The 23,904-nt window shown below is 43.0% G+C and overlaps 2 protein-coding genes and 2 non-coding genes across 4 annotated transcripts; 2 read left to right on the top strand and 2 right to left on the bottom strand.

Moving 5' to 3' along the window:
* Nucleotides 1-325: 325 nt before the first annotated feature.
* On the bottom strand, nt 326-541 carry LOC148401892 (small nucleolar RNA U3). The gene has a single exon (XR_015857329.1). It is a non-coding gene; the product is annotated as a small nucleolar RNA U3 (small nucleolar RNA).
* Nucleotides 542-1,032: 491 nt separating this feature from the next.
* Nucleotides 1,033-1,245, bottom strand: LOC148401893 (small nucleolar RNA U3). Its single transcript, XR_015857328.1, has one exon. It is a non-coding gene; the product is annotated as a small nucleolar RNA U3 (small nucleolar RNA).
* A 760-nt stretch (nt 1,246-2,005) lies between these two features.
* On the top strand, nt 2,006-8,486 carry tspan31 (tetraspanin 31). Its single transcript, XM_088369221.1, has 6 exons — nt 2,006-2,199; nt 3,686-3,853; nt 3,936-4,016; nt 4,575-4,715; nt 4,973-5,083; nt 5,879-8,486. Exons 1-6 carry the CDS (start codon nt 2,137-2,139, stop codon nt 5,951-5,953), a joined length of 639 nt encoding a protein of 212 aa, XP_088225347.1. The 5' UTR covers nt 2,006-2,136; the 3' UTR covers nt 5,954-8,486.
* Nucleotides 8,487-12,094: 3,608 nt separating this feature from the next.
* Nucleotides 12,095-23,862, top strand: marchf9 (membrane-associated ring finger (C3HC4) 9). Its single transcript, XM_088369327.1, has 4 exons — nt 12,095-13,348; nt 19,652-19,807; nt 21,349-21,541; nt 22,466-23,862. Exons 1-4 carry the CDS (start codon nt 13,004-13,006, stop codon nt 22,795-22,797), a joined length of 1,026 nt encoding a protein of 341 aa, XP_088225453.1. The 5' UTR covers nt 12,095-13,003; the 3' UTR covers nt 22,798-23,862.
* Nucleotides 23,863-23,904: the final 42 nt, after the last annotated feature.

Consider the following 23,904-nt stretch of genomic DNA (forward strand, 5'->3'; position numbering starts at 1 on the left):
GCAGAGGAAAAGGGGAGGTGCTTGAGCACCACCTAGTGTCTATATGTGCCTGATGCGAGTAAGCGTTGACCCTTCTTAACCTCAGCCGATTTGCACTGATTTATTATTTTAAATCTTTATTTCGTAACACTAAATCTGTCTTGAAATCGGACTTCACTTGCCTTGAAAACTTGACCCTGGTTTAAAACTCTTATGCTGGCTTTAAACGACGGTTTGAAACCTTAACTGGAACTGCAAAGCCAAACTGGCAAGAAAACAAATCTTGAAATCCTACTTTGACACTCAAATAACAGGGAGACATAAATTGTGCTTTAACCAATAACTAACTACTCAGAACATACCCCTTCCATCAATGCTTTGCTAACAAGCAATGAACAAACATCAATGGTAGAAAATTTTGGACATAGCCAATATTTTCTGCCAGCTTAATGCTCAAGAAGGAATATCCTTATTCATCATTGTAGTTGGCAGGACCATTCACCTTAGAAAACACATTTCTCAAGTCAATGACTACAGAAATGATCCCTGAAAGTATAGTCTTGACTCAACCATCAGCAGAGATGGGAAGTCATCTGCGAGAGTACCATTGTCACTCAGAGGACCGGCTTTTGCTCACCAAACCAAGTGATTCCATTTAGTGATTTGTATGACATTTTAGGACATCCAGGTCATCACGACATTGTTTTGGCGGCTGTCGTTTCGATGGCAAGTCTTTTGATTCACAAGTGTGGAACTGCACTCAACAAAATTATTGTATTAAAAAGATTCAAACCTGTTGCAGCCGATTTCTGATGTGATTTGTGACACAGTTGTGTCTGGATGTGAGCCTTTAATTGGATCTCTAGTCAACTGTACAGGGTGAATTGTTTAGATAAGACAATAAATCCAAGGATCATTTCAGTAGTGCTTGGCTTGACATACGTTTCGTAAATATTGGGTCTCACTACAGTAAGAGTCCATCCTTAGAACAGAATTGAGAAAACGCCATTAAGGAGAAGCAACACAATTTCTTGGTTTAACCAATAAACATGATCTACTCAGAACATATTCCTTCCTTCAATGCTCTGATAGCAAGCAGTGAACAATCATCAATGGCAGAAAATATTGGACACAGCCGATATCTTCAGCCAGCTTCATGCTCAAGAAGGAATATCCTTATTCATCATCGTAGCTGGCAAAACCGGTAACTATAGAAACACATTTCAAGTCAAGGACTATAGAAATGATCCCTGAAAGTACAGTCTTAACTCAACCATCAGCAGAGATGGGAAGTCAACTGTGAGAGTGTCATTATCACTCAGAGGACCTGCTTTTGCTCATGATTAAAACAACCTCTTCATGGTTGATAAACAAAACTAAGGTATTGGCATTTGTTTTATTTGTTTGTGTTGTCAGTCGACCAATCCAAGTGATTCTGTTCGGTGATGTATACCACTATATCCAACATTTCTGAGGAGGTGTCAACAATTAGTAAAATAAGACCCTTACATTAACAACCATTCTTCAGCGTGCTTCAGGCACCACTATGAAAAACTGTAATGCACAATACATGTTCTTCGTGGCATGACTTTACATCAGCAACAAGATGTTTAACGTTAATATTAATATTCAACTATTTGTACTTATGAGTAATATACATGTGTTTTCTGCAGTTTGCCTATAGTCAGCTGGTGTAGATGAAATACTGATCAGATTCACTAACATAAAATATCAGGTGATCAATAAAATATCAGTCAAACAAGTACACTGACAAAAAAACACCTGCAGGGCTGCGGGTATGCAGGTCACGCGGTGCACTATGGGTACAGTATTTCGGTGGTTACCAACTTTGAATGGGTGTCAATTGAGAAATCTATGATTTGGGCCTTTAAAATCGCCCAAGTCGATGTTTCTGATTAGATCATCTTGAAAAAAAAAACGGGTGGAAAAAACACTAACGTTCCTGAACAGGACGAGGACGTTTTCAATGGTCACATGTTGACGTCACGCGTGATGCCTACGTCATGTTCTGTACGCCCTCTTCGCTGGCGTCTGAAGAGCAGCCGTAAACAAAACAGCCATCGTTTGCCAGACGCCAACGATTGCTTCTTCTATTTGGCCTACAGTCGGTCGCCCGGCCGAGCCGAGAGAGTCGCGATGGTCTGCGGTGGCTTCACGTGTTCCAAAAATGCCCTCTGCTCCTTGAACGTTGTCTATATGGTGAGTGTTGCAAATCAATCACGGCGCTAACTTTCTCATTGCTAGCTACCTTGGCGTCTAGCATAGCGTTGCCTTAGCATCTAGCATAGCCCAGCCTAACCCTGCTAGCAGTTTAGCCGCAACGCAGAAGAAATATTTTTGACTTTTCCTTTTGTTTCAACACGCCTCCGGGTTTCAGGTCTACGCGGGTACGTGCGTATCTTTGGTAGTTATAATCTCCAAGTAGATATATTTATAGCAAATCCCGAATGTAGTTAGTCGTGTAGCAGTTAGCCTGCTAGCTTCTATTCCGAGGTGTGCTTTAGGCCAGTTGAATATCATCGAGACAAATTGAAAACCCAATTCACCCCGCAGGCTCTGTCTTTTTGTCCCTTTGGCAGAACAACAGACACACCCCATACATGATCAACATTTTCCCCATTACTGCTTCGCGTGCTATGCTTAATACGTTTAAACTGCCTAAACTGGACTTTATTACTCAGGGCCCAGGGGACAGATGTGGCCCACCACATCATTTCATGTGGCCCCTGGATTTGATAGACTACGTCTTTGTGACCACTGAGGTGGAAATGGTCTTTGGCTCACCATACAGAGAGCACCAATCAGGGCTCCAGAGTAACATTTTCTGCCACATTGTCACGGTATAACTGACAAATACTTGCAGGAACTACAATGTTTTCAATTCAGATTTGATTGCGCAATTGTTTACTCCGTGACACTGACATTCCAACAATGCACAAGTACAATGTATTTATATTTTTGCTTATTCAATAGTGGCGGTTCAGAAAAAGTACTGTTGACCGCCTGAAGACATTTTGCTGAACCTGAAATAGCTAAAAAAATATGTATTCACCATTAGTGATGCTTCAGCGGGACAGGTGGTAAACTGAATCTCTAATAAATTTTTCATGAAGGTGACAACACAGTGCCATAAAGTTTCTTGATGTTGGCAACGTTGTCCCTAAACATCTACAATGAATGTAATTTTCAGCACACAGTGTTATCTGTGTATCATTGGACGGAATCTTCTGGCGAAAAAAGTGTCACTTTGCTTCGCTGCCTTTGTTGAGCAATCCCGAGGCCCTGCCGGTACCGCTTATGAATCGAGTGCTGATCGAGGTAGTCGAAGCCAGCGATATGAGGCTCAGCGCATCTCGCTTTTTTCTCCTACGTTGTCACATCCTTTTTATACTGCCGTTGTTTCGATAGCAAGTCTTTTGAAGTAAGGAACAGAATGCATCAAATTTATTTTGTATGTTGTGGCTAATTACTGTTGTCATTTCTGACACTGTCATGTCTGAAAGCTAGTATCACGCCCAGATGACTGTGTGTTTTTGATGTAATGTGATGTCTCGTGTGGTACGCTAACTTATTTTAGTTTCTACACCCTACAATGGAATATTGGCTAATCAACTTAAATGAATTGATCGAATGGATGAGCGGCCCAGTCGAGCTGTTTGTAAGATGCTCCTTATGTGATGCCCAGTTGGTCGGCCTGCTGCTGATTGGCGTGGCGGCGTGGGGGAAGGGTTTCGGCCTGGTCTCCAGCATCCATATCATCGGCGGTGTGATCGCCGTGGGCGTCTTTCTTCTGCTCATCGCCATCGTGGGCCTCATCGGAGCCATGCACCACCACCAAGTCATGCTTTTCTTCGTATCCTTTACCCGCCCGCGTCAGTCGGTCGCAGCAAATTCAAAGCAGCCTCGCACGCTTTCTTTAACGTCTGGCTTCCCAGTACATGGTCATTCTCTTCATCGTCTTCCTCTTCCAATTCGGAGTGTCCTGCTCCTGCCTGGCAATGAACCGCAGCCAGCAGGTGAGTTCGCTCGTTTTCCAGGCTCAACCCAAAATGCACTATAACCATTGACTTAATTACATAATAATTACAATTAATTACTTACAAACCCAATTCCGATGATGTTGGGACAGTCAACTTAATTGTTTTAAGGAAATTATTCATTTAGAATTTTATGGCTGCAACACGCTTGAAAGTAGATGGGACAGGTGGCAAAAAAGACAGATAGTTGGGGAATGCTCATCATTGGAATATAAGTTTATTTAAAGTACCTGCTGTATTATTGTATTTTTAGGTTCTCTAATATAAAGAAAGCTCCCTTGTGAAAATGTCTAAATCATAGGTTAAATAATATTCTTGTTAAGAATATCGCCTGTACTAACTTGTAATGAAATTTTAAACAAAACAACTGGTTAGGTCCCTACTTCTTTTGCCTAAAATCTGAATGGAGAGTCGTAAAAAAGCAGAACCAAATTGAAGAACCAGAATCGTCTAAATTTGAACAATGGCCAACCGTATTCAAATTGTTGCTCATTCAGTGTACGTATGAGGCTGAGAATCCCTGATGTGCTCTTCCAGGAAGGACTTCTGAACTCAGCATGGGGAATGTTGGAAAATAACACCAAGACCGACTTGGAGAGTCAGCTCAACTGCTGTGGGCTTCTCAATGTCACCAGCAAACGAGAACAGTTTGAGAAGGATTGGCAGAACTGTCCTGCCGTAAGTCTGCAAATGAAATGTCACCTTTTACTTTGGAGAAATTGCATGCACAGCTTGAGCATGGTAACATTGGTTGATAAATAGCGATGTGAGCAACTCGAGACTATCCACAGCTTCCCTCGCTTTTAGCTACACAGTTTGTCCCAATAGCTTGAGCCGAGTAAGTAGGCCACATTTGAGCTCAGCTGACAGCTTGCGGATTCGCAGCGCCGCAGACCAAAAGGCCTTATCTGCTATTTTTGTGTCTTGGACTGCAGTTATGCAAGAATACGACTTTATGCTACACCTGCGGGGATATGATGCTGCACCATGCTAGCGAGGCTCTCAAGATCCTCGGAGGCGTCGGGCTCTTCTTCAGCTTCACCGAGGTGAGAGATTGACCGTGTGCGCATGAGCGTCAACCAGAGCACGCCCAAAAAAAAAAATTTAATCTTGAAAATTTTATTTGGAAGCCCCTGTGTGTAATTTTGATTACTTTTCCATTTGTATTAGATAAGGTTCGATGCATGCCAACTCGAAGGGCAACTTCAAATTAAAAGCCTAACCAACAAGACATGGACATACATCAATGTGGTTAGACTTTTATTTTGAAATGGCCATTGCCTTGATGGCATGTTACTGTATTTCATACTACGAACAAACATTGTGGCAGCGGGCTTGACTTCCATCTTTTCAACTGAAATTCATTCATCCGTTCGTTCTCCGAACAGCTTATCGTCACGAGGGTCGAAATTATGAATTAGTAGTGTTGCTTCCCCCGACAACTACAGCTAAATCTTGATTTTGCATGGACTTTGGGGTCCAGAATTTGGGAATTGCGCTTAAGCTGTACTGCAACAATACCTCCAGTATGGAATTCTTTTTTTTCCCCGCCCCTTTTTTTTTTTTTTTTTTTTTTTTTTTTTTTTTTTTTTTGAATGAGCATTGTCTGTGGAGATCAGCAACTTGTGACTTCGCTTCTGTGTTTAGCAAATTGGACGTGCCTGTTTCACCGTAAAAGTGAATTAAACCAATATAGAGGCTCATTTTTCAGCATTGGACACTTTTTCCCTAGCTAGCCCTATACGTGTACCAGTGTCCCTTTAAGGATTTGTCTCCAGAAGAGTTCATCTTTGGCTGCACAACGTTGATCTCCGCTGACTTTCATGAATATCCTCCTCCAGATTTTGGGAGTTTGGCTGGCAGTGCGCTACAGGAACCAGAAGGACCCGCGAGCGAACCCAAGTGCTTTCCTATAGTCTGCCCCACGAGTGTAAACAGTACGGCTCCGCGCCCTTTCTGACTCACCGGTACACAACGCTCGACGCGGAACAGACATTCCCGGCGCCCAACCGACATGAGAACACGCTTTCTTCACCTGGAACCGAGAACCTATCTGAGCTCATGCTTAACCGATCGAGGACTCGCGCATGACAGGATGATTCGTAATACCGGTGAGCCCCACTCGCCCGTATCGCGATGCAGCCTTGATTTGAGGTCCCGACGGACTCGACTCACCAATCGCACGCCACACAGACAAGCCGCCACCCAACCCAACAAGTGAGAGGCGTCTCACAAATTAGCCCTGGATGTGTTTTTCATGTACAGCACACGTGCTGATGAGACTATTATAGGGAAAGGACTGGATGTGTGGAGCAAAAGTAGCTTTTGTGTAAATTGTGTCACAAAAAGGTTTCAATTAGCAACGTGGCCAAGTGGCCACCATCTTTGTGGAATCTTCTCAAAAAAAACATGGAATGGGCACTTTTAACGCCTCTAAAGTCCCCCATGTCCATGTACTTCTCAAGTGTCCGCACTGCTCTTCTCACTAATAATCTCAATTTGCATCAGAGGTGCAACAATTAATCGGTTATCAAAATAATCGTCAACTGTTTTGATGAGGATTAATTGTTAAAGTTGGCCAACTATTTTCAATTTTTGGCTCTTAACATTTCAGGCTTGCTTTGTGAAAGCAGGCATTTTCTGTTTAAGCAAAGAAAGATATGTGCAAATATCAGCTTTGATAGCAATGATCATTTTGCCTATTTTTTGGGGGATGTTATGGAATTCCAAATGTCCTGTTTTAATTGAGGGGAAGGGGGGGTTGATTTTTTTTTTTTAACTCATTCATTATTTAATTCCAAATTCATTATTAATAATCATCAGTTGCAACCCTAAATAGTTACTAAAGTCACATGTAACATTTGTAGCAAGTGACACTGTTTGAAACATCATGTGAATTTTGACATGTGGGCTTGTAGACAAGTACCAATTTACTGGTAAATATTTTGAACTGAAACTTGTCAGCCAATCGAAGAAGTGATTTCCTGAGTAGCCAGATGAGAAGGAATGTTGAAAAATAATCAAATTTTGCTCTTTTAGAAGCCCTTTGACCAGATTTTCAAACAGCTAATTTTCTCCAACACAAACTCAATTTCTACTGAACCCATCATTTGAATTTTAAAATTTTTGTTGCATTATATTCAAATCGAACTGGCTCTTTGACTAACTGACATTTTTGCTTAATCTTGTCCTATTGCTGCTTCCAGTGGTTAGGGAGTAAGGAATGAAGAAATATTGCAAATACAGTTAGAGTTGGAAATTAGTTACTCATTACTTAATAATGCACTACAAAGCAATTCAGGAACAAAGTTCAAGTGGCCAATCCAAAGAGAGATAGAATTTTTTTTTTTTAATCTTGTCATGTTGCTATTAAACTGTAGTTTCGACAAAGGGTAAGGTAGTCAATCACATTGAAATATTTATGAACTGTAACTGAGCCAGCTGTCCCAAGTTGGATTGCCAACGGACTGCAGACTTGATGTTGTACATAATAGTGATGCTATGTGTAGTTTCTCCTTTAGCTTCTCATCCCTTGTGTTGCACTATGATTTTGCTTCGTATAGCTTGTCAGTAGGTTCCAGCCCATTTCAGCCCAAATCTAACCACCCGGAGAACGTGTTGGTTAGGTATCAGCGTTTGCATATCACTGGTAGTTGTGTGTCAGTTAAGTTGTTTGAAGTTAGTGTGGAGTTGCATCAGACACTCCCCCCACCCATTCTCCGTTGAAAACAAAAATTAAACATAATTGTCTCCTTGTCAGTGTTATGGGAGTTATGGGACCAAATATTTATTTCATGATTCATTATATACATTTTCTTTTATTAATCTGGCAGTAAGACTTTATTTTTGGCCCTTTTTTCTGCCAAATATTGGGATCTGCATCGGGCTCAGAAATAATCCATATCAGTCAGCCCTGCAATGTAGACTGTGTAGTGCAAACAGTATATATAGGGCAACAGAAAATTGTGCTCCATCACTTGGTCGAGGATTTCTTTTTTTTTTTCTTGTGAAGTGTGAAATGGCCTCAGTTGCAGTCCTCTTGAGTCAGTTCCTTTGTTAATAATTGCCAGGAGTCCTTTACATTTATCAGTGTTATTAAATGAATGCTTTGTACAAATGTGTGGAATAATGTTTGTCTATTTTAAATGATCTTTGATGGTGTGCTTATTTACAGCAATGGCGTTCGTTGACGAGCTTTTAACTTATAGATGAGCGCCAACTTTAGATCCATGTCTTACTTGAACTCGTCAGTGACAGCCAGTGCATGTTTTGCTGCTACTGTTGCTGCTGCTGACGAGGTTTCCCCTGCTGTGTACAGATGCGTTGCCAGATATTCTGCTCAATATTTACACCACACCCTTAATTTGTGTGCACTTGTGGTTGAATTGTATTTTTCCCTTCATTTGGGGACCTAATTTTACAAGTAATAAAATCTCAAATTAGACCATACTTTTGAGTCTTTGTTCCTTTATATGTGTTTTAATGGCAATGGAGAATTTTTCAAATTACAATGGAAACAATATTATGGAAAAGCTGTAGTGAGAAGCAGAGACCTGGGTTACAACCTAAATTCCAATATTTGCAGTAAGGTCAGATAACCTTTATTAATCCCACAATGTTGACATCTGCAAAACGTTTTTATCGATCACTGTGAGGTCCCCGTTTTTGTGAATACTGATATTCTCAATAAAGAATCACATTTATGAAGAACTAAACCTTAACAAAAACTCACCAAACGTAGCCCATAACTCAAATAAAAAAGATTTCATGCACGAGTGTAAAAAAAGATGGATCTATAGTGACCTCTCCAGAGGTTTAATCCATGTCCCAGTAGGTTTGACCTACAAAAATTGAGAGGCATATGTAACACCCTCAGATGTACAAAAGTGTTTGGTAGCTACACCCTAAAATGTGCATGAAGTGAGTGAGCTATGTGAATGTATAGTTACAGATGTTTCATCTGAACATGTTTAAGAGGAAGTCATTGAAAGCTTTTTATTTTGTTGCACACTGTTGCCATGGCGATGCACCATTTGCAAAGGAAATTTTTCATGGGGTCTAAGCATAGGCAAAAACTCATGAAACTTACCAAACTAGGAAAACATTTCTATCTTAGGTTATTGTGCAGTTTCTTAAAAATGGTTCAGTCGTGACCCACATATTTTTTAACAAAGTACCCCTGGTTCAAAAAAAATTAAAGCCTATTAGTCTGCCTTATGGTGCCCAAAATACGCTGTGTGTGTATATGTGTATATACTGGACCAATGCCCCTGACCACTAGGTTCATTTTCCTGACACGTAAGAACGTCCCTGGAAGCTATTGAGCGCATTTCCGGCGTGAATCTCATGTGGATCCTATGCCAGGCTCCGCCTTGCGATGCGGGCCCATATGCCTAACGGGCGCTTTAGCTGGCTTTAGCTGTGGAGGATTGCAGAGACAGAGAGAGAGAGAGAGAGAGAGATGGCCATCTGTCTTCCGAAAGCTTTAGAAGATGCTCTCCAAACACGACAACGATGCATCTGCAAGGGTGTCGTCCAGATCTGGCCCTCTGCGTCACTTTGTTCCCTGTGGAAAACTGCCGCAATTTTTCAAAACTAGTCATGATCAAATGCAAAAGTGGGGCTGTCAGATGAAGTGAACGCTATTCAGTCGCAGTGATTGCTAAAAGCTCCCTGTACAAGCACAGTGTTTGAGCAGACATTGAAAGGATGAAAGGAGGTTCTCGATCAATAATCTCTTAAATGCACACTGGATGGTCACTGTCGGCCGTAACCACGGCAAAAAAACATTTACGTCAACATTGTCAGTTATCTTTCGACACCCCTGGTCTACATGAATTATCCTCCCTATTCCAGCCAGCCTGCAACATACACAGCAGCACAACTGGTGTGCTTTTATTTCCTCCTCTGGATGAGAATCCAGATTGTTTTCACAGCTCAGTGAAGACAAACTAGAAGGCAAATCATTCTCTTCAGTGAGGAAAGACAAACAGGTCAATAAGGCCTATCAATAATGAAACAGGGCAGGAATGCTGCTTACTTGCTTGTCGGAGAGAAGGCCGACGTAAGTGTGTGTGGGGGGAGGAGCGGTGCTGGTCGTCGGGGAAATGTGGCTTACGGCGGTAATGAAGTACATCATGTCACCTCTTTTACAAGAGTGTCATGAAATAAATCAAGCACTATACTGAAGAGCCAACGTTTATCTAGCTACACATTCTTCTGCACGCACGTTACGGTACATGAAGTCATCAAACCTGATGTTGTTTTGAATTTTTTCATGGCACCCTGCAAGTCTTCGGTGATTTGATGTAAGCCAACAAATGAATGTTGATCCCCGGGCTTTTTTCTCTAGGCTAGCATTTCAAACGGCAAAAATGCAACAAGTTGTCAATCCGCGCAAACGTTTAGAATTGAAATAGGAAACAAAACACTCATGATTGAGTCAGGCAGCCACCGGCATAGACATCAATTCGTAGAGTCACACGCTGTGATGGTGTCTTTGGTAAAGCCACGATTATAAAATGACTCATGTGGCTTATATCAAAGCTGCATGTCTGATTTTTGTAACAACCCAATCTGCTTCAAAATCAGACAATTCAATCAGATATAATGAACGGTCTCGGGAACTATAGCTCCCTAGAAGAAGGAGAAGCTGCATGCAAGCGAACCCACCCAACACTTTTCCTTGTTTATTTAATATTTCTGCATAATAATTTTGAACCAGTAATTAAATAAGTACTGCTGTCATCATCATTTTTGTTAATCAAATCTGCATTATTTCAAATGTCTTTTGGGGGAACTAAATGTAGCATGAGCCTTCATAATTTGGAACAGTTGAAGTTGTATGATTTAATCCCACATGTTTCTATTTGTCCTCATTGTGGCTGCCCATGCTAATTTGCTAACTCTGTTACATGGGAAGAATACATGTCGCATTGAAAGGCTACATCCATATTTGCAACAGAGTGCGAAAAATCCATGGCGATTAACGTGTCAGGGCATTTTGTGCCAAACGTTGCCATGGAGCAGCATGCGTGAGTGTTGAAGAGGCGCCGACGGCGGTGTCTTCTTTGTAAATAGCAGATGAGAATGACCTTTGCACTCGCGCCTCTGATGTTTTTCTAATTAACTTGTCTCGCCATCTTGACAAATGAGACCAAGACGCTTTCACTCCTCTTACTCCTGCCGCCTTCAAACTAAAGTGGAGAAGATTGCCAACATGTCAGCAATTTAAACTCTTTTCAATCGACCCAAACTGCCAACTCCGAACAAGATGCGAGATTCAAACTCCCGCCCACTGGGAGGCAGAATACTAATCGTGTGGTCGAAATAGAAATTATTGCTCATGAAAGAAAATTATGTAGCTTGATTACTTCTATCGATGTGAAGGTCATAATCGAATGACTCGGATTTCTGTCAGTACGGCATTCTAGAGTACTGGAGCCCAGATAGAGAATGCATTGAATGCATGATTTTTTTTTTGGGGGGGGGGTCTATGAGAGAACCAACTTCTTGTGAAATTAAGGCTTGCAATGTATATTTTTAATTGGATAATTTAGCACAGCACACCTAATGATCTCTCAAGTCACAGCCACCGATCTGTAGAGCAGTGATTCTGTGAACGTGTCAAGTGTCAGTTGAAATGAGGACATTTGGTCAGGTCAATTCCTCGGAGTTGAGGTGGAACATAAACGCAATTTAGATTTGGACAGGTTGCAAAATATATGCGTTGTAAATTCAGACATAGAGTTCACATGATCATTGCGGTACTGGCTAATGAACTGAACTTTCTGTTGCTCAGATTGATTGAAATGGCCATTGATCGGTTTTACCTTGCAAAGCAAGCCGTTTGTTCTGTATTGTTCAATTTGAGGGCGCCCGAAACTAGCTGGCTGTGACCCACAGGAAAGAGCAAGGAGGGAGGGCAGACCCCGCTTTGGCATCAAGCGCATGCACGTCAGCGAAGAGGGGGCGGTCGGAGGTGGGGGGCATCAGCACCCCGGACAGCGCCTAGTCAATACGCCGACCGCCTCTCGCACGGCTTCACCCACCCTCTCGATAGAAACTGAAATAAATAAAAATAAATAAAAGTCTTTGTGTGTGGACAGGATGTCAGCACACTTTTTCCGGAAGTAGCTTCATGGGAGGGCGACCATTTGGAGGAGGGGAAACGAGCGAGCAGCATCCTGATCAGGAGCATCGACGCGCTCCACTAATCGAAGCTACTGCTGCTGGCGTGTCATTGTTGCTGTGGGACGGACGCCTCTTTGGTCTTCTGGGTTCTCGGACTAGAAGCCCAAATAAAACCGCAGGGTGCCTTGTGTTTTTTGTTTGTTTCTTTTTCCCTTCCGCCTTCCTCCACCTTTGATGGCGGCGAGGGTGGCAGACGGGCAGCACTCGGTTGTTTTTGCCGGAAAATGCAAATGATTGTCTTTTTGGGAGGAGATGGACTGAGGAAGAAAGTGAAGGCGGACGCTGTGACTCTTTTGTTGTCTTGAAGGCGCCATGCAGCTCGCAAGTCTCTCTTCGGCCCGCTTGGCTCTTTTGTCGGATGATGATTGTAGCCCAGGCTCCCAGATGTGAGCGCGTGGATGGCGTGTCGTGGTCGTGGTGCCGCACAGCCCGCGTCGAGTCGCCAGCGTCGGCGTCGCTCTGTCTTCTGCTTCGGCGAGCAAACATGATGGCTCGTCGTTCTCTCGTCTCGCGTTCGTCGCTGCTGCTGCTGCTGCTGCAAGCTGCTCGCTGCACATGAACGCCGGCTGTCTTGTTTGTTTGCCCGACACAAGACAAATGATATGGGACGTGTTTTGTGAGGAATGGACGCTGGCTTTTGGCACACATGGCTCGTTTTTTTGGCCGACAGTGAGCGCGTGAATTGTCCAAGCGAGGAGCGTAAACACGCATCCATCCAGGCGCACTTTTGGTGTATCGGCGTGCGTGTGCGCGTGTGTATGTAGCGGCCCAACATGTTCAAGTATCGGATCCGCATGTTTCTAAACGAACTGAAAGTGCTGGTGTTGATGCGATCCGAATCGAGCCCGTCCGGCGGTGGCTCCTCCTCCGAGCGCTCGGCCGCCGCGATGCGAGGCTTGGGGATGGGCGGCTGCGGCTGGCCGCCCTTCGTTGACTGCCGCTCGCGCAACGACGACGAGGACTACTACGGCAGCAGCGAGCCGCGGCCCCGAAGCCTGCAGGCCTACGACGACAAGGAGCCCAAGCTGCAAGTGGGCCTGGACGCTGTCTCGCTCGCCAGCACCGCCAGCAGCCTGCGGAGCCCTCAGTGCAGGATCTGCTTCCAAGGCCTTGAGCAGGTACTGCCTTCATTCGCTTTGTTGCAACTTCCTTCATCCAACCGCCTTGCTTCTTACATCACGCGTCAGCAGCTGCAACAACAACAACAGTTTATCGGGCTTTTCTCCTCCAAGCCGATCAGATGCGGAAGCCGCCACAGTTTATTTTGGAGGGGGTGGTCATATGACGTTCATGTGCTAAGTTGGACATTTTAACGTGATAAGTTTCGCGAATTAACGTGGAAAGTTATTGCGTGATTTTACATATGCTCTAATATTTTACAATAACAATTAACACAAAAGAATGCAATTACACAAGAATCAGCAGCAGCGTAGCTAGAGATTTTTCTGTGGGGTAAACAACACCTGCTTGAGGGGTGGCCGTGCATGCGTCTGTCATTGTTTGTCATACCACAGTCTGGATTTCAGGAAATGAAATTCACACAAATCCAGTGCCCATCACAGCAAACAGCAATATTTTGCTGAGCTTAATTTACTAGATGATACCATTTTCTCTGCAGTGTCTTTGTTTTTGTGTACTAGCTTAATTTACTAGATGATACCATTTTCTCTGCAGTGTCTTTGTTTTTGTGTACTATCTTCAATCTTATATAGGCTAGTGATTTGCTATAGCTAACTGCCAATCACACCACTTTGCATACTATCAATGGCTCATCCATTCAAATCATATCTTAAAAGCACAATGACACAAAAGTCTCAGTATCAGGTGTGTTACATTGGGGATTCATCTAAATAAGGCCGGATTGGAACCCTTGAGGACCAGACTTGGTGACCCCTGACCTATGGGTGCATTTCATTTCACGAAACCATGACTGGATGGATAAACAATTACTCCTTAGCTATGTTATGTGCTTACTACGGTGTGAAATTAATGAGTTTGATTGATGTTGCGTGTAAGAAGTGAATTGCAAATCATTGGACGGACGTCGCTTCTAATATCAAAATAACAGGGATCAACCAGCCTCTAAATGTAGACATCTCTACTTGGGCCCACGTCAACATCTGAAAACATCGCAAAACGATTATCCTTTCCATGGCTGACACTTAAAAGAGCAAGAAATGAGCAGATTCAAGCGTAGGAATGAGCACATGAGTTTGATGGCAGTGAATCACCATTTCAGACGCTAGGTGACAAGTGAATATGACACACCAAGCCAGGAAAAAATACACATTACGATGCTTGCCTGCCTCCTGTGACGTAGACCTGCCCATTCCCCAAAAGCCCTTAAATAAATTTTAGTGTTGACACAATTTTTACATATGGACCTATTTTATAAAAGTGCAAATGTTCAGCTCGTTGGACTGTCTCTTTAAAACTGATTCTTAGTTTTAGTCTTTCAATGTGCAATTATAAGATAGATTTTGGGCAGAGTATCTAGGGGTCTAAGAATACTTCATCCATGTGAATATGGAAAGAAAATCATTGCTATCAAAATTTCCCCCTAGGCCAGTCTGGTGGCCCTAAAGTGACAAGCGGTGGCCTTGCCCCCCGGGGATCCTGTAGCTGCGCCCCTGTTAATAAATATTTCAAAAGGTTTCAGATTTAAAAAGATGACGCACATACAGTGCCCCTAGTTAAGAAATGTTAAAAAATTTAAAATAAATTTGATTCATATTGCAGAATTATATACTTAAAATTTCACCAGACACAGAATTAAGTTCCCCCCCATGGCCATTTCAGTCCATAGATATCAACCCCATTGAATTCTGTGGAGGGGGGTAAAGAGGAGAGTGCAGAGGAGGATCCAGCTCGATCTGATCCAGGAGGAATTGCTTCATTTTGTTCAATGCGGAATTAAGTCAAACTTAGGACATTCAAACATGATTCTGAGCTTGCTTTGTGGGCGAGGGGCTTTAAGATATCTCAAATGTGGGGTAACATTTTCTCCATAACCACAGGTAGGCACTTTGGACAGATTTGCCCATCCGTCGTTCTGTCTGTCCTTGACGGACACCCATTATGCAGACGAGCGACGAAAAAGTTAAAAAAAAAAAAAAGCACAGACTGAGGGTTGACGAAATTGGTTTTTCTTCCATCCAAACCTTTTGGCGTTGTTGTGACAGCTTGTTACCGGTCCTCCATGCAAATTTAAATCTCGTGGCACGCTGGATTTTCACCGGTCCTTTTTGTTCATAACGCCCATCTCAAGTGCGTATGCCGATGTTGTTGTTTTTAAACTCATCCGGGTTGGAAGAGTGGCAGGAACATTCGCCACCCTGCCAGCATAGCAACAAAGAAAGTTAGCCAATTAGATCTGCACGATGACAAACAAACGCAGTGGGAATGAGTCATAATAAACGGACCATCACCGCCTGTCAGTCACACCTCTCACTTCTCTCGCCGTAGGAATGCTTTGGCACTTTTTTTTCTTCACATTTCTGAGCCAAAACAAAAGCGTACGTCATCCCGCACATCTGTGGTTTTGTGTATGTCACCTGATTTTCTCAGCGGCAGCAGATCCACCTGAAGGCCAAGATGATAAAGCGACGACTTGATAATGGTGCAGGAGCGCAGATGGATATTTCCATTTAGTCACTTCTCCCATGTACACACGCGTTATTACAGCCCATGTGCTAATTGATGACATCTGCCTCATTGTGGGCATTTCTCTTGTGAAGCGTAGTAAAGCGGACGACACTTAGGGATACGCTCGCTCTCGTGCGCCTCAACGTCTGGTCTCTACGGGAACGTGACTCAGCCCCGAGCTGCCCGCTTTGACTTCTAGACAAAGAGCGAGCTCAGTTCACTGTGCCACCCGTTCTCAGCTGATGGGCACCCTGGGACCTGTACGCCCTTTATAATTGTCGCTCAGTTGCCCCCTCAAGTTAATCGGCGTAAAGAAAATGCATTCTTACAAAATAGCATTTGAAAATACAGAGTTCTGGAAAAAAGGCATTTGATGACTAAACAAGAGACATTTTGGATCCGCGACCCACCGCTTGAGAGTTAGCATCCTATACAACAGTTTATAGTCGTGGTCATGTTGATATTAGCTTATTCACGTGTGCTAAGAGTCTTCCTGGTGCATGCAGGGTGCACGTTTGCCATTTTCTTTTTATTTCATAATTGAAGAGGTCTTGCATGGGGGCCGTCAGCGGGCCAATTACTGGCCTTCACATGTGGGCTGCACGTGTCAGTCTGCTGCCCTTCTGACAAATGTATGTCAGCCTCCGTTTGAAAAAATCTGCATGGTCTCAATAATTAGATCAGAATCTTTTACACCTCAAGAAATGTTGGCTCTCCCGGTACCACTGTCGTGACTTGGTTCAAAATTACCAACTATAAACTAGTGGCTAGTCCTGCTTTGTTTTTCATCAGAAAGTTTATTGATCAAGTCTGGAGATAATCGGGTGTAGGTGTGGTCAGTAAAAAGTAGTACTATAGTAAACCCCAAAAACTCTTTTTTTTCGGCCAACAAATTTTCAGCCAATTGATTAGTTGCTAGGGCAAAAAAAAAAAAAATGGCCGTTATCGCTCAATAAATTAAATCAGCTATAGTGCGTTGCATACTCTCTACCAGAATGGACTTTAAACCAACGCTACATTAGACCAAACAATGAAATTTGGCAGCACAGTTGATTGAGCTAACAGACAAGATGAAAAGCGAGGGATTTATTTTAGCTTGGGCCGGTTGACAGGCAGCGCATATCAGTCCTGACAGGCTCATCAGGGTGTAATCTATCACTCGCAGAATGGTCCGGTCACGATTTTAATCATGACTGCCATCCAAATGTCAGGTAGGCCAGCAGCCGGTTTAGTTAAGCTACCATTCACTCTTTAAGGCCAAGGAAATGAGTTATACGATAAAAGATGTTCCATCTGCTTGTTTTCCAACCATCATTTGCTTTGCAAACATTGACGCTGAGGCTGAAGGTGGGTGGCAGGCAGGGAGGGGTAACAATAGCATCAGTCGACTCCCTGCCTCGTTTTCCCAGAGACTGACCGGCTTTATGACACACTCTTGCTACATTCACCAAGGTCTTGCTAACCTAAATAATGGCATTGCCCAAGTAGCATTACAGCGTCACGATGAGTTGATGTGTGTCAGTAGAGTGCCACTTTTCTGTCCAGAATTTGTCTTGTGACTTCTTGCGTATTCATCCGCCAAGGGAGCAGTCATCTCCCAATGCACCTTTCACTCTCGTTTGCCACAGTATATGCCCAAGTGATCATGCATTAAAATGATGACTTATTTTTATCTGAGTGTGAGCACACATTTAACCTTTAGATTTACAGATTTTCCTCATGTTGACTCAAATGTGAACATGTGTATAGCAAAGAAATTTAGTTGTCTTTCAATTCTATCCAACCATCCACCCAAAGATCTTTTCCTCCTTTTAAATGAATATTGATGGCAAATTGTAGAATTTTGTGGCAGTAGTAGTGCTAGGATCACGGACCTGACAAAGAGTTCACATTGACTGTAGAATGTCTATTGTGTATCTATATATATTTTTTTGACTTGTCCGCAAAAGTATCTTGTCAGAATATGGGTGGTACTCACTTACTTCCTTAACGTTGTACTGTAAGAAAATCGACGCGTCGATTATGTGCTCATCAAAATGATGGAAGGATGAGTCAAGTCTGTTGTTATGGTTACATCACATTAGCAAAGGCTCAAAAGTTGGTTATGATGAAAATATGCCAATACACGTTGCGAAGGCCAACGGTCAATAGGAAAGTGTGGTGACTGCGATAATTAATTCCTTTTTAAAAAAAAAAAGAAAGCAGAAATTTTATTTGATGTTATTTTTCATCATATCGTATGATCATAATGATCATGACAATTATGAAATATAAATGTTGCTGAGCATTCATTCATTGTGCTAGTGCCAAACTCACAAGATGGCAAACAGATTATAGTACGTTTGCAAACCTCCCTCTTTATTTTTATTATAATATCATTTTTAACCACAAATTTAATGTCAACTGGGCAGCATGAAATTAGTCATATATTTCAGTATACATCTTTATATTTATGTCAAGAGTAGATTTGGTGAAGATGACAAAAAAAATGCTGTGATATCTGTTAAAAGCGAAAACAAATAATTTTGGAACAGATTGTCAGCCGAAATGAAAAGAACAAATTCATTTAGAATGCGACATGAAATAGACACGCTTGACAAAAACAAAACAAGAGTAGAGATATCTGTTTTCCAATTGGGAAGTAAAAACTCATGAGGCACTTAAAAAAAGATACATGACAAAATCAATCTAATAACATTAACAAAGTATTTGTCCTTGGTTACGTTCCCACTACTGTTTTGAATGAACAAATCCAAGCAAGCAAGCGAGCATGATCAAAACAATCCCTCCGGTCTCCGAGACACTCGAGCGCTTTGTGTTAAGAGTCGCGGCGAGTGCCGAGGAAAGATTCCATCTTAGGAGAAACGTGATACTCGATCAGCACAGAGAGCGCCGACGTTATTGAGCAACAGTGGAGTGCTACTTCACGTAAGCAGGCCGGTAGCTAATCATTGGATGAGCATGTATTTCCTCATCCTTCCTTTTTAGCGCCACAGAACAGGAGCACGCAGGTGGATATGCTCACTCAGTCTTTCATGTGTATCCAAAACGAGCGATTAAGTTGTCAGTCAGTCATGCCTGATGTGACTGACCTCTTTAAGCGCGATAAAGAAGGGCTGCACAATATATCACAAAAATATCGTCATCGCAATAACGCCACATGCGATTTCCGGATCGCCAAGATGTGCAATAACGTAATACAGTGATCCCTCGCTACTTCGCGTTTCGTTTATCGCGGCTTCACTACATCGCAGATTTTTTTCCCAAATTAAAAAAAACATTTAAAAGTCAAAATAAAACTTCTAAATTGAGGAAACATGTGTCTAACCTTTAGGACAATGTTGTATTGCTCCAAATGTTCATTTACATTCCTTTAGAAGTCCGTTTTCGCGTGTTAACATGATCGCGAATTAGCATCTTTCCGCTAACTCGTTAGCCTGCCCAGTACTTCTTGTTGGTGACCGTACTAAACAGATTTCACCTATCGCACGTGGTTTTTGGAACCAATTATCTTAATATAGTCATTCTCTCTCTCTCTCTCTCTCTCTCTCTCTCTCTCTCTCTCTCTCTCTCTCTCTCTCTCTCTCTCTCTCTCTCTCTCTCTCTCTCTCTCTCTCTCTCTCCATATATACACACGCACACACACACACAAAGTTGACATTTCGGTTCATGTAATTAACTTTCTGCTAGCCAAGAGTAACCCAGCGCCTATTGTTTTCAAGCGAGACAACTTTATTGTTTTCCTGACTCGCTGTCATACCAATCTTGTCCTGCAGGGAGAGCTGTTGAGCCCGTGCCGGTGTGACGGGTCGGTGCGCTGCACCCACCAGCCCTGCCTCATCCGCTGGATCAGCGAGAGGGGCTCCTGGAGCTGTGAACTCTGCTACTTCAAGTACCAGGTTCTGGCCATCAGCACCAAAAACCCTCTCCAGGTATGACATCGTCCTGAACTTTCCCATGTACGTATTCATCTGTCCCATTGAATAAATGGCCCGAACAAAACGATGACCACAATATCTACGTTAACTGTCTTCAACCAATTGTGAAATTTTAAAACAGACATTAAATCCATTTTGCTCTCTTGTTATTTAGGAACAAGCCTTAAGCATGCTATCGCGTCCTGGTAGTTGAAGGCAAAAAAAAAAGCTTTGACCGCTCACCGACGATTATCTTAATGATGATTACCAAAATGGTGGTCACAATGAAAATTCGATTCATTGTGCAACCTTAATGTCTGCGCTGCTCCACTTTCTCCGCACAATAGTCACACCACAAAGGAGGTGGGATGAGCAGGGCCTCATCTGCATGAGACAAGACGGCCTACCCTAAATGTGGCAGCTATGAACAAGACAGCGCGATGAGTGTCATTAAAGTTAATTCACTTTAATGACGAATGACGTTCTATATCTACATTTTTAACATTTACTGACATGAAATTATCACTATTATTACTCACTTAGCCGGTCAAACACACACAGGCTACCTTTTGATCTCAACTGACAAGCACACATTAGTTTATTGGGAAATTGGCGAAACTGCCATCTCGAGTCGTGAATAAAGAATCTGCGATTATTTTTTTGCTGGTGATGTCACACTTTTGTGTTGCAATTTGTAAATGGGGCAGGAATTGTAATGCAACAAGCTCATTTGTGTCCCATAGAAAATCTCTACCTACCTAGCTACCTACCTACTACCTACCTACCTACCTACCTACCTACCTACCTACCTACCTACCTACCTACCTACCTACCTACCTACCTACCTACCTACCTACCTACCTACCTACCATCCATCCATCCATCCATCCATCCATCCATCCATCCATCCATCCATCCATCCATCCATCCTTCCATCCATCCATCCATCCATCCATCCATCCATCCATCCATCCATCCATCCATCCTTCAATTCATCCATTCATCTCTTTTTCATCTTCTTTTTCTGCACGTTTCCATGAAATATAGTGCAACCTTCGGTCAGGAGAGAAAAAAAAGCCTGTTTGTATGAAGGAGGGCAAGGTTCCCTGCACACTCTGAAGTGCATGTGTGCACCTCTCTGATTGGTTGAGCTGGCTGTTGCCATGGAAATGTGAGCAAGTCGGAAGCCAGGAAACAAAGCATTTGGCCATGTCAATGGAATAAAAATTGACAGAAAATTTCTGGAAAAGTTTGATATCAGTGAAAATGTACACTGGAAAAAAAAAATCGTCCTGTTCCTTTGCATTTAGTTATAGTTTTTCTTTGTTGTTTTGTCTCATTTCTTGAAACAAAAATGACATTCTTGAAACTAAAAGATCATTTGGCTCTGCTCAACAATACAGCTCATTAGCAAAAGCTCATATCTCTCTTACTGTTCGCGTATGCTTCAAACTAAATCCTCTTGTCGTACCACCAAAATAGCAAAGGTTCACAATCCTCAATTGCATCCACGTAGTGCTTTTGCATGACTGTGTTTCCTTGGTGCTGCGGTGCAGTGGCAGGCCATCTCTCTGACGGTGATCGAAAAGGTGCAAATTGCCGCCATCATCCTGGGCTCCTTGTTCCTCATCGCCAGCATCTCCTGGCTCATCTGGTCCTCCCTCAGCCCCTCGGCAAAGTGGCAACGGCAGGACCTGCTCTTCCAAATCTGCTACGGCATGTACGGATTCATGGACATCGTCTGCATAGGTAAAGTGCGCAAACACAAACTAATAAAGTCCGATACGAAAGGTCTTTTCAAAATAACACTTGGACACTGTCAGAGATGTACTTGAGATGCCTTGAGATGCAAGATGAATTTGTTTCATGACCATAAAACAAAAACATGACCAATCACCAAGCCTATCAGAAGATGAAGCAATCCATCCAGTTTATTTAATTTAATTATTGGAGGTGATTGGTATCGGCCCGGCCCAAACATAGCCAAATTATTTGAAAGTATAGGATCACTTTGTCAAACAGTGTAAAAAAACATGCAAAAAAACATATCTGTTATGAGTCAAAACTGAGCACTATCATCTTTTTAAGGGCGCAATGTTTACAAGAGCTCTCATTGTGGTTCTCATTACACAGACCAGTGGATGCATTATGCAACAAGCTGTGTAACAAAACACCGTCAGAAATATGAATACGAATATGGCTCGTTACTTGTATTCAGTGCACATTGTGGCCCTCGCTGAGGTCACACAACGTTGCACGGAAGCCAAATGAAAGAGGCAGATGGTGTGCAGGTAGGAGACCGCAAGGCCGTTGAAAGGAAGCAAATGCTGATGATGTCACAGAGCGATCTGGTCCTGCGGGGCAGGTGGCGTCACATGTGCGTCCATCGCAGGAAGCATCCATCCGTTCGATCATTTAATTTATGATGTACTGATGTATGATCCAGAAAATAAATAGTTAAACACACGAGGAGCAAGACAGTCACCAAACTCAATGGCTCATATCTCAAAAACTCCCAAGTTGGGTCACTTGTATCTCAAGGCACCACGGTATTCAAGTAAAATACTAGAAGTTGACAATGCTTATTTCGGGATCACTAGCTAAATACGCCGTCGGTCAGAAAGAAGCTTGCGACAACCAAACATTCTGAAGAGTTCCTCCTTGCCCCCGCAGGCCTCATCATCCACGAGGGCTCGTCAGTCTATCGCATTTTCAAGCGATGGCAGGCCGTCAACCAGCAGTGGAAAGTTTTGAACTATGAGAAAGCCAAGGACCTGGGCGACCCGGTGAGCCTGAGCGGCAAGGCGGGGGCCCGCGGCGCTCGCGGGACTCCTCTCGGCCTGGCGGGTGGCAGCGCGGGCCGCCAGGGCAGGAGGCTGAGAACTATTCTGAACCACCACTGCGGCTACACCATCTTGCACATCCTCAGCCAGCTGCGGCCCAACGACCCGCGGATCGGGGCCGCCGCAAATCGGGAGGTGGTGATGAGGGTCACCACCGTATGAGGCCCGGAAGGACCTCGGAAGAACTCCTCTTTGAGCCCTTACATATGAGCGGAAGGACACCGTATCAAATATGAAACCCGAAATAGTAAATGGACTCGCAAAGGAGGCAAAGTGACGCCCGGAGCAACAACGTCACACCGAGACACTCACCAGGAGTTCTCCACCTGTTTCTTACAACTAAAAGGAAGCCAGATGCTCCTTTTCAATAATGGAGGAAGTGGTGGAAAAAAAAAAGACAAAATATGTTTAAGAGACATCATGGAAGGATGGGAAGGGTGGGGGGGCATAAACAGTCTTTTTAACCTAATGGGAGACGATGAGATGTTTTTTCCAGTTCAATATCAGGATGCACAGAGACTTTTCTCTTTCGGTTGATCCTCGCATTACATTTGCATCTCTTCTCCTGCTTTTGTTTTCTACTCTAACTTCAATTTTGTACGGATCAAGAAACCATGTAACTCATACATACATGTCGAGCCTTTCCAGACACCTCCAGTATGTCCAATTCTTGATCTGAACAAGCTTCCCAATGCTGGCCAATAGACGGAACAGAAAGAAAACAAACAGGAAGAAACTGATAACAATAATGTCCATAGGTGTGATTGTGAGTGTGAATGGTGGTTTGTCCTGCGATTGGCTGGCGACCAGTTCAGGGTGTACCTCGCCTACCGCTCAAAGACAGCTGGGATAGGCTCCAGCACACCCGCGACCATTGTGAGGATAAGTGGTTCGGAAGATGAACGAATGACTAATAATAATAGAGAAATCAATGAGACATAATCTCTCTGCAATAAATACATATTGTCGCTGTTGGGCGGAAACCCAAACTGTCAAAATGACAACTTAAGAGGAACGGCAGCTTGTTTTGAGTTCCCAGGCACCGCTTTGTTCAAGTTGTATGATATTACTTTACCACACTCACAGGTTTCCGCCAAACAGAGACGAAATGTACATTTCACAGGGAATTCTGCATGGGTATATCATTTTATTTATCACATAACATGAACACAAATTTGCTCTGTTTCGAATGGTGCTTGCCAAAATAAACACTTTCAAACCATCAGATTTTATTGCACCAACTTTTTGTAAACGGGAAGAAAGCCAGGC

The sequence above is a fragment of the Syngnathus floridae genome, chromosome 2 (assembly GCF_059516105.1).
Source record: "Syngnathus floridae isolate MCC-2025c chromosome 2, RoL_Sflo_1.0, whole genome shotgun sequence".
Classification (NCBI taxonomy): Eukaryota; Metazoa; Chordata; class Actinopteri; order Syngnathiformes; family Syngnathidae; genus Syngnathus; species Syngnathus floridae.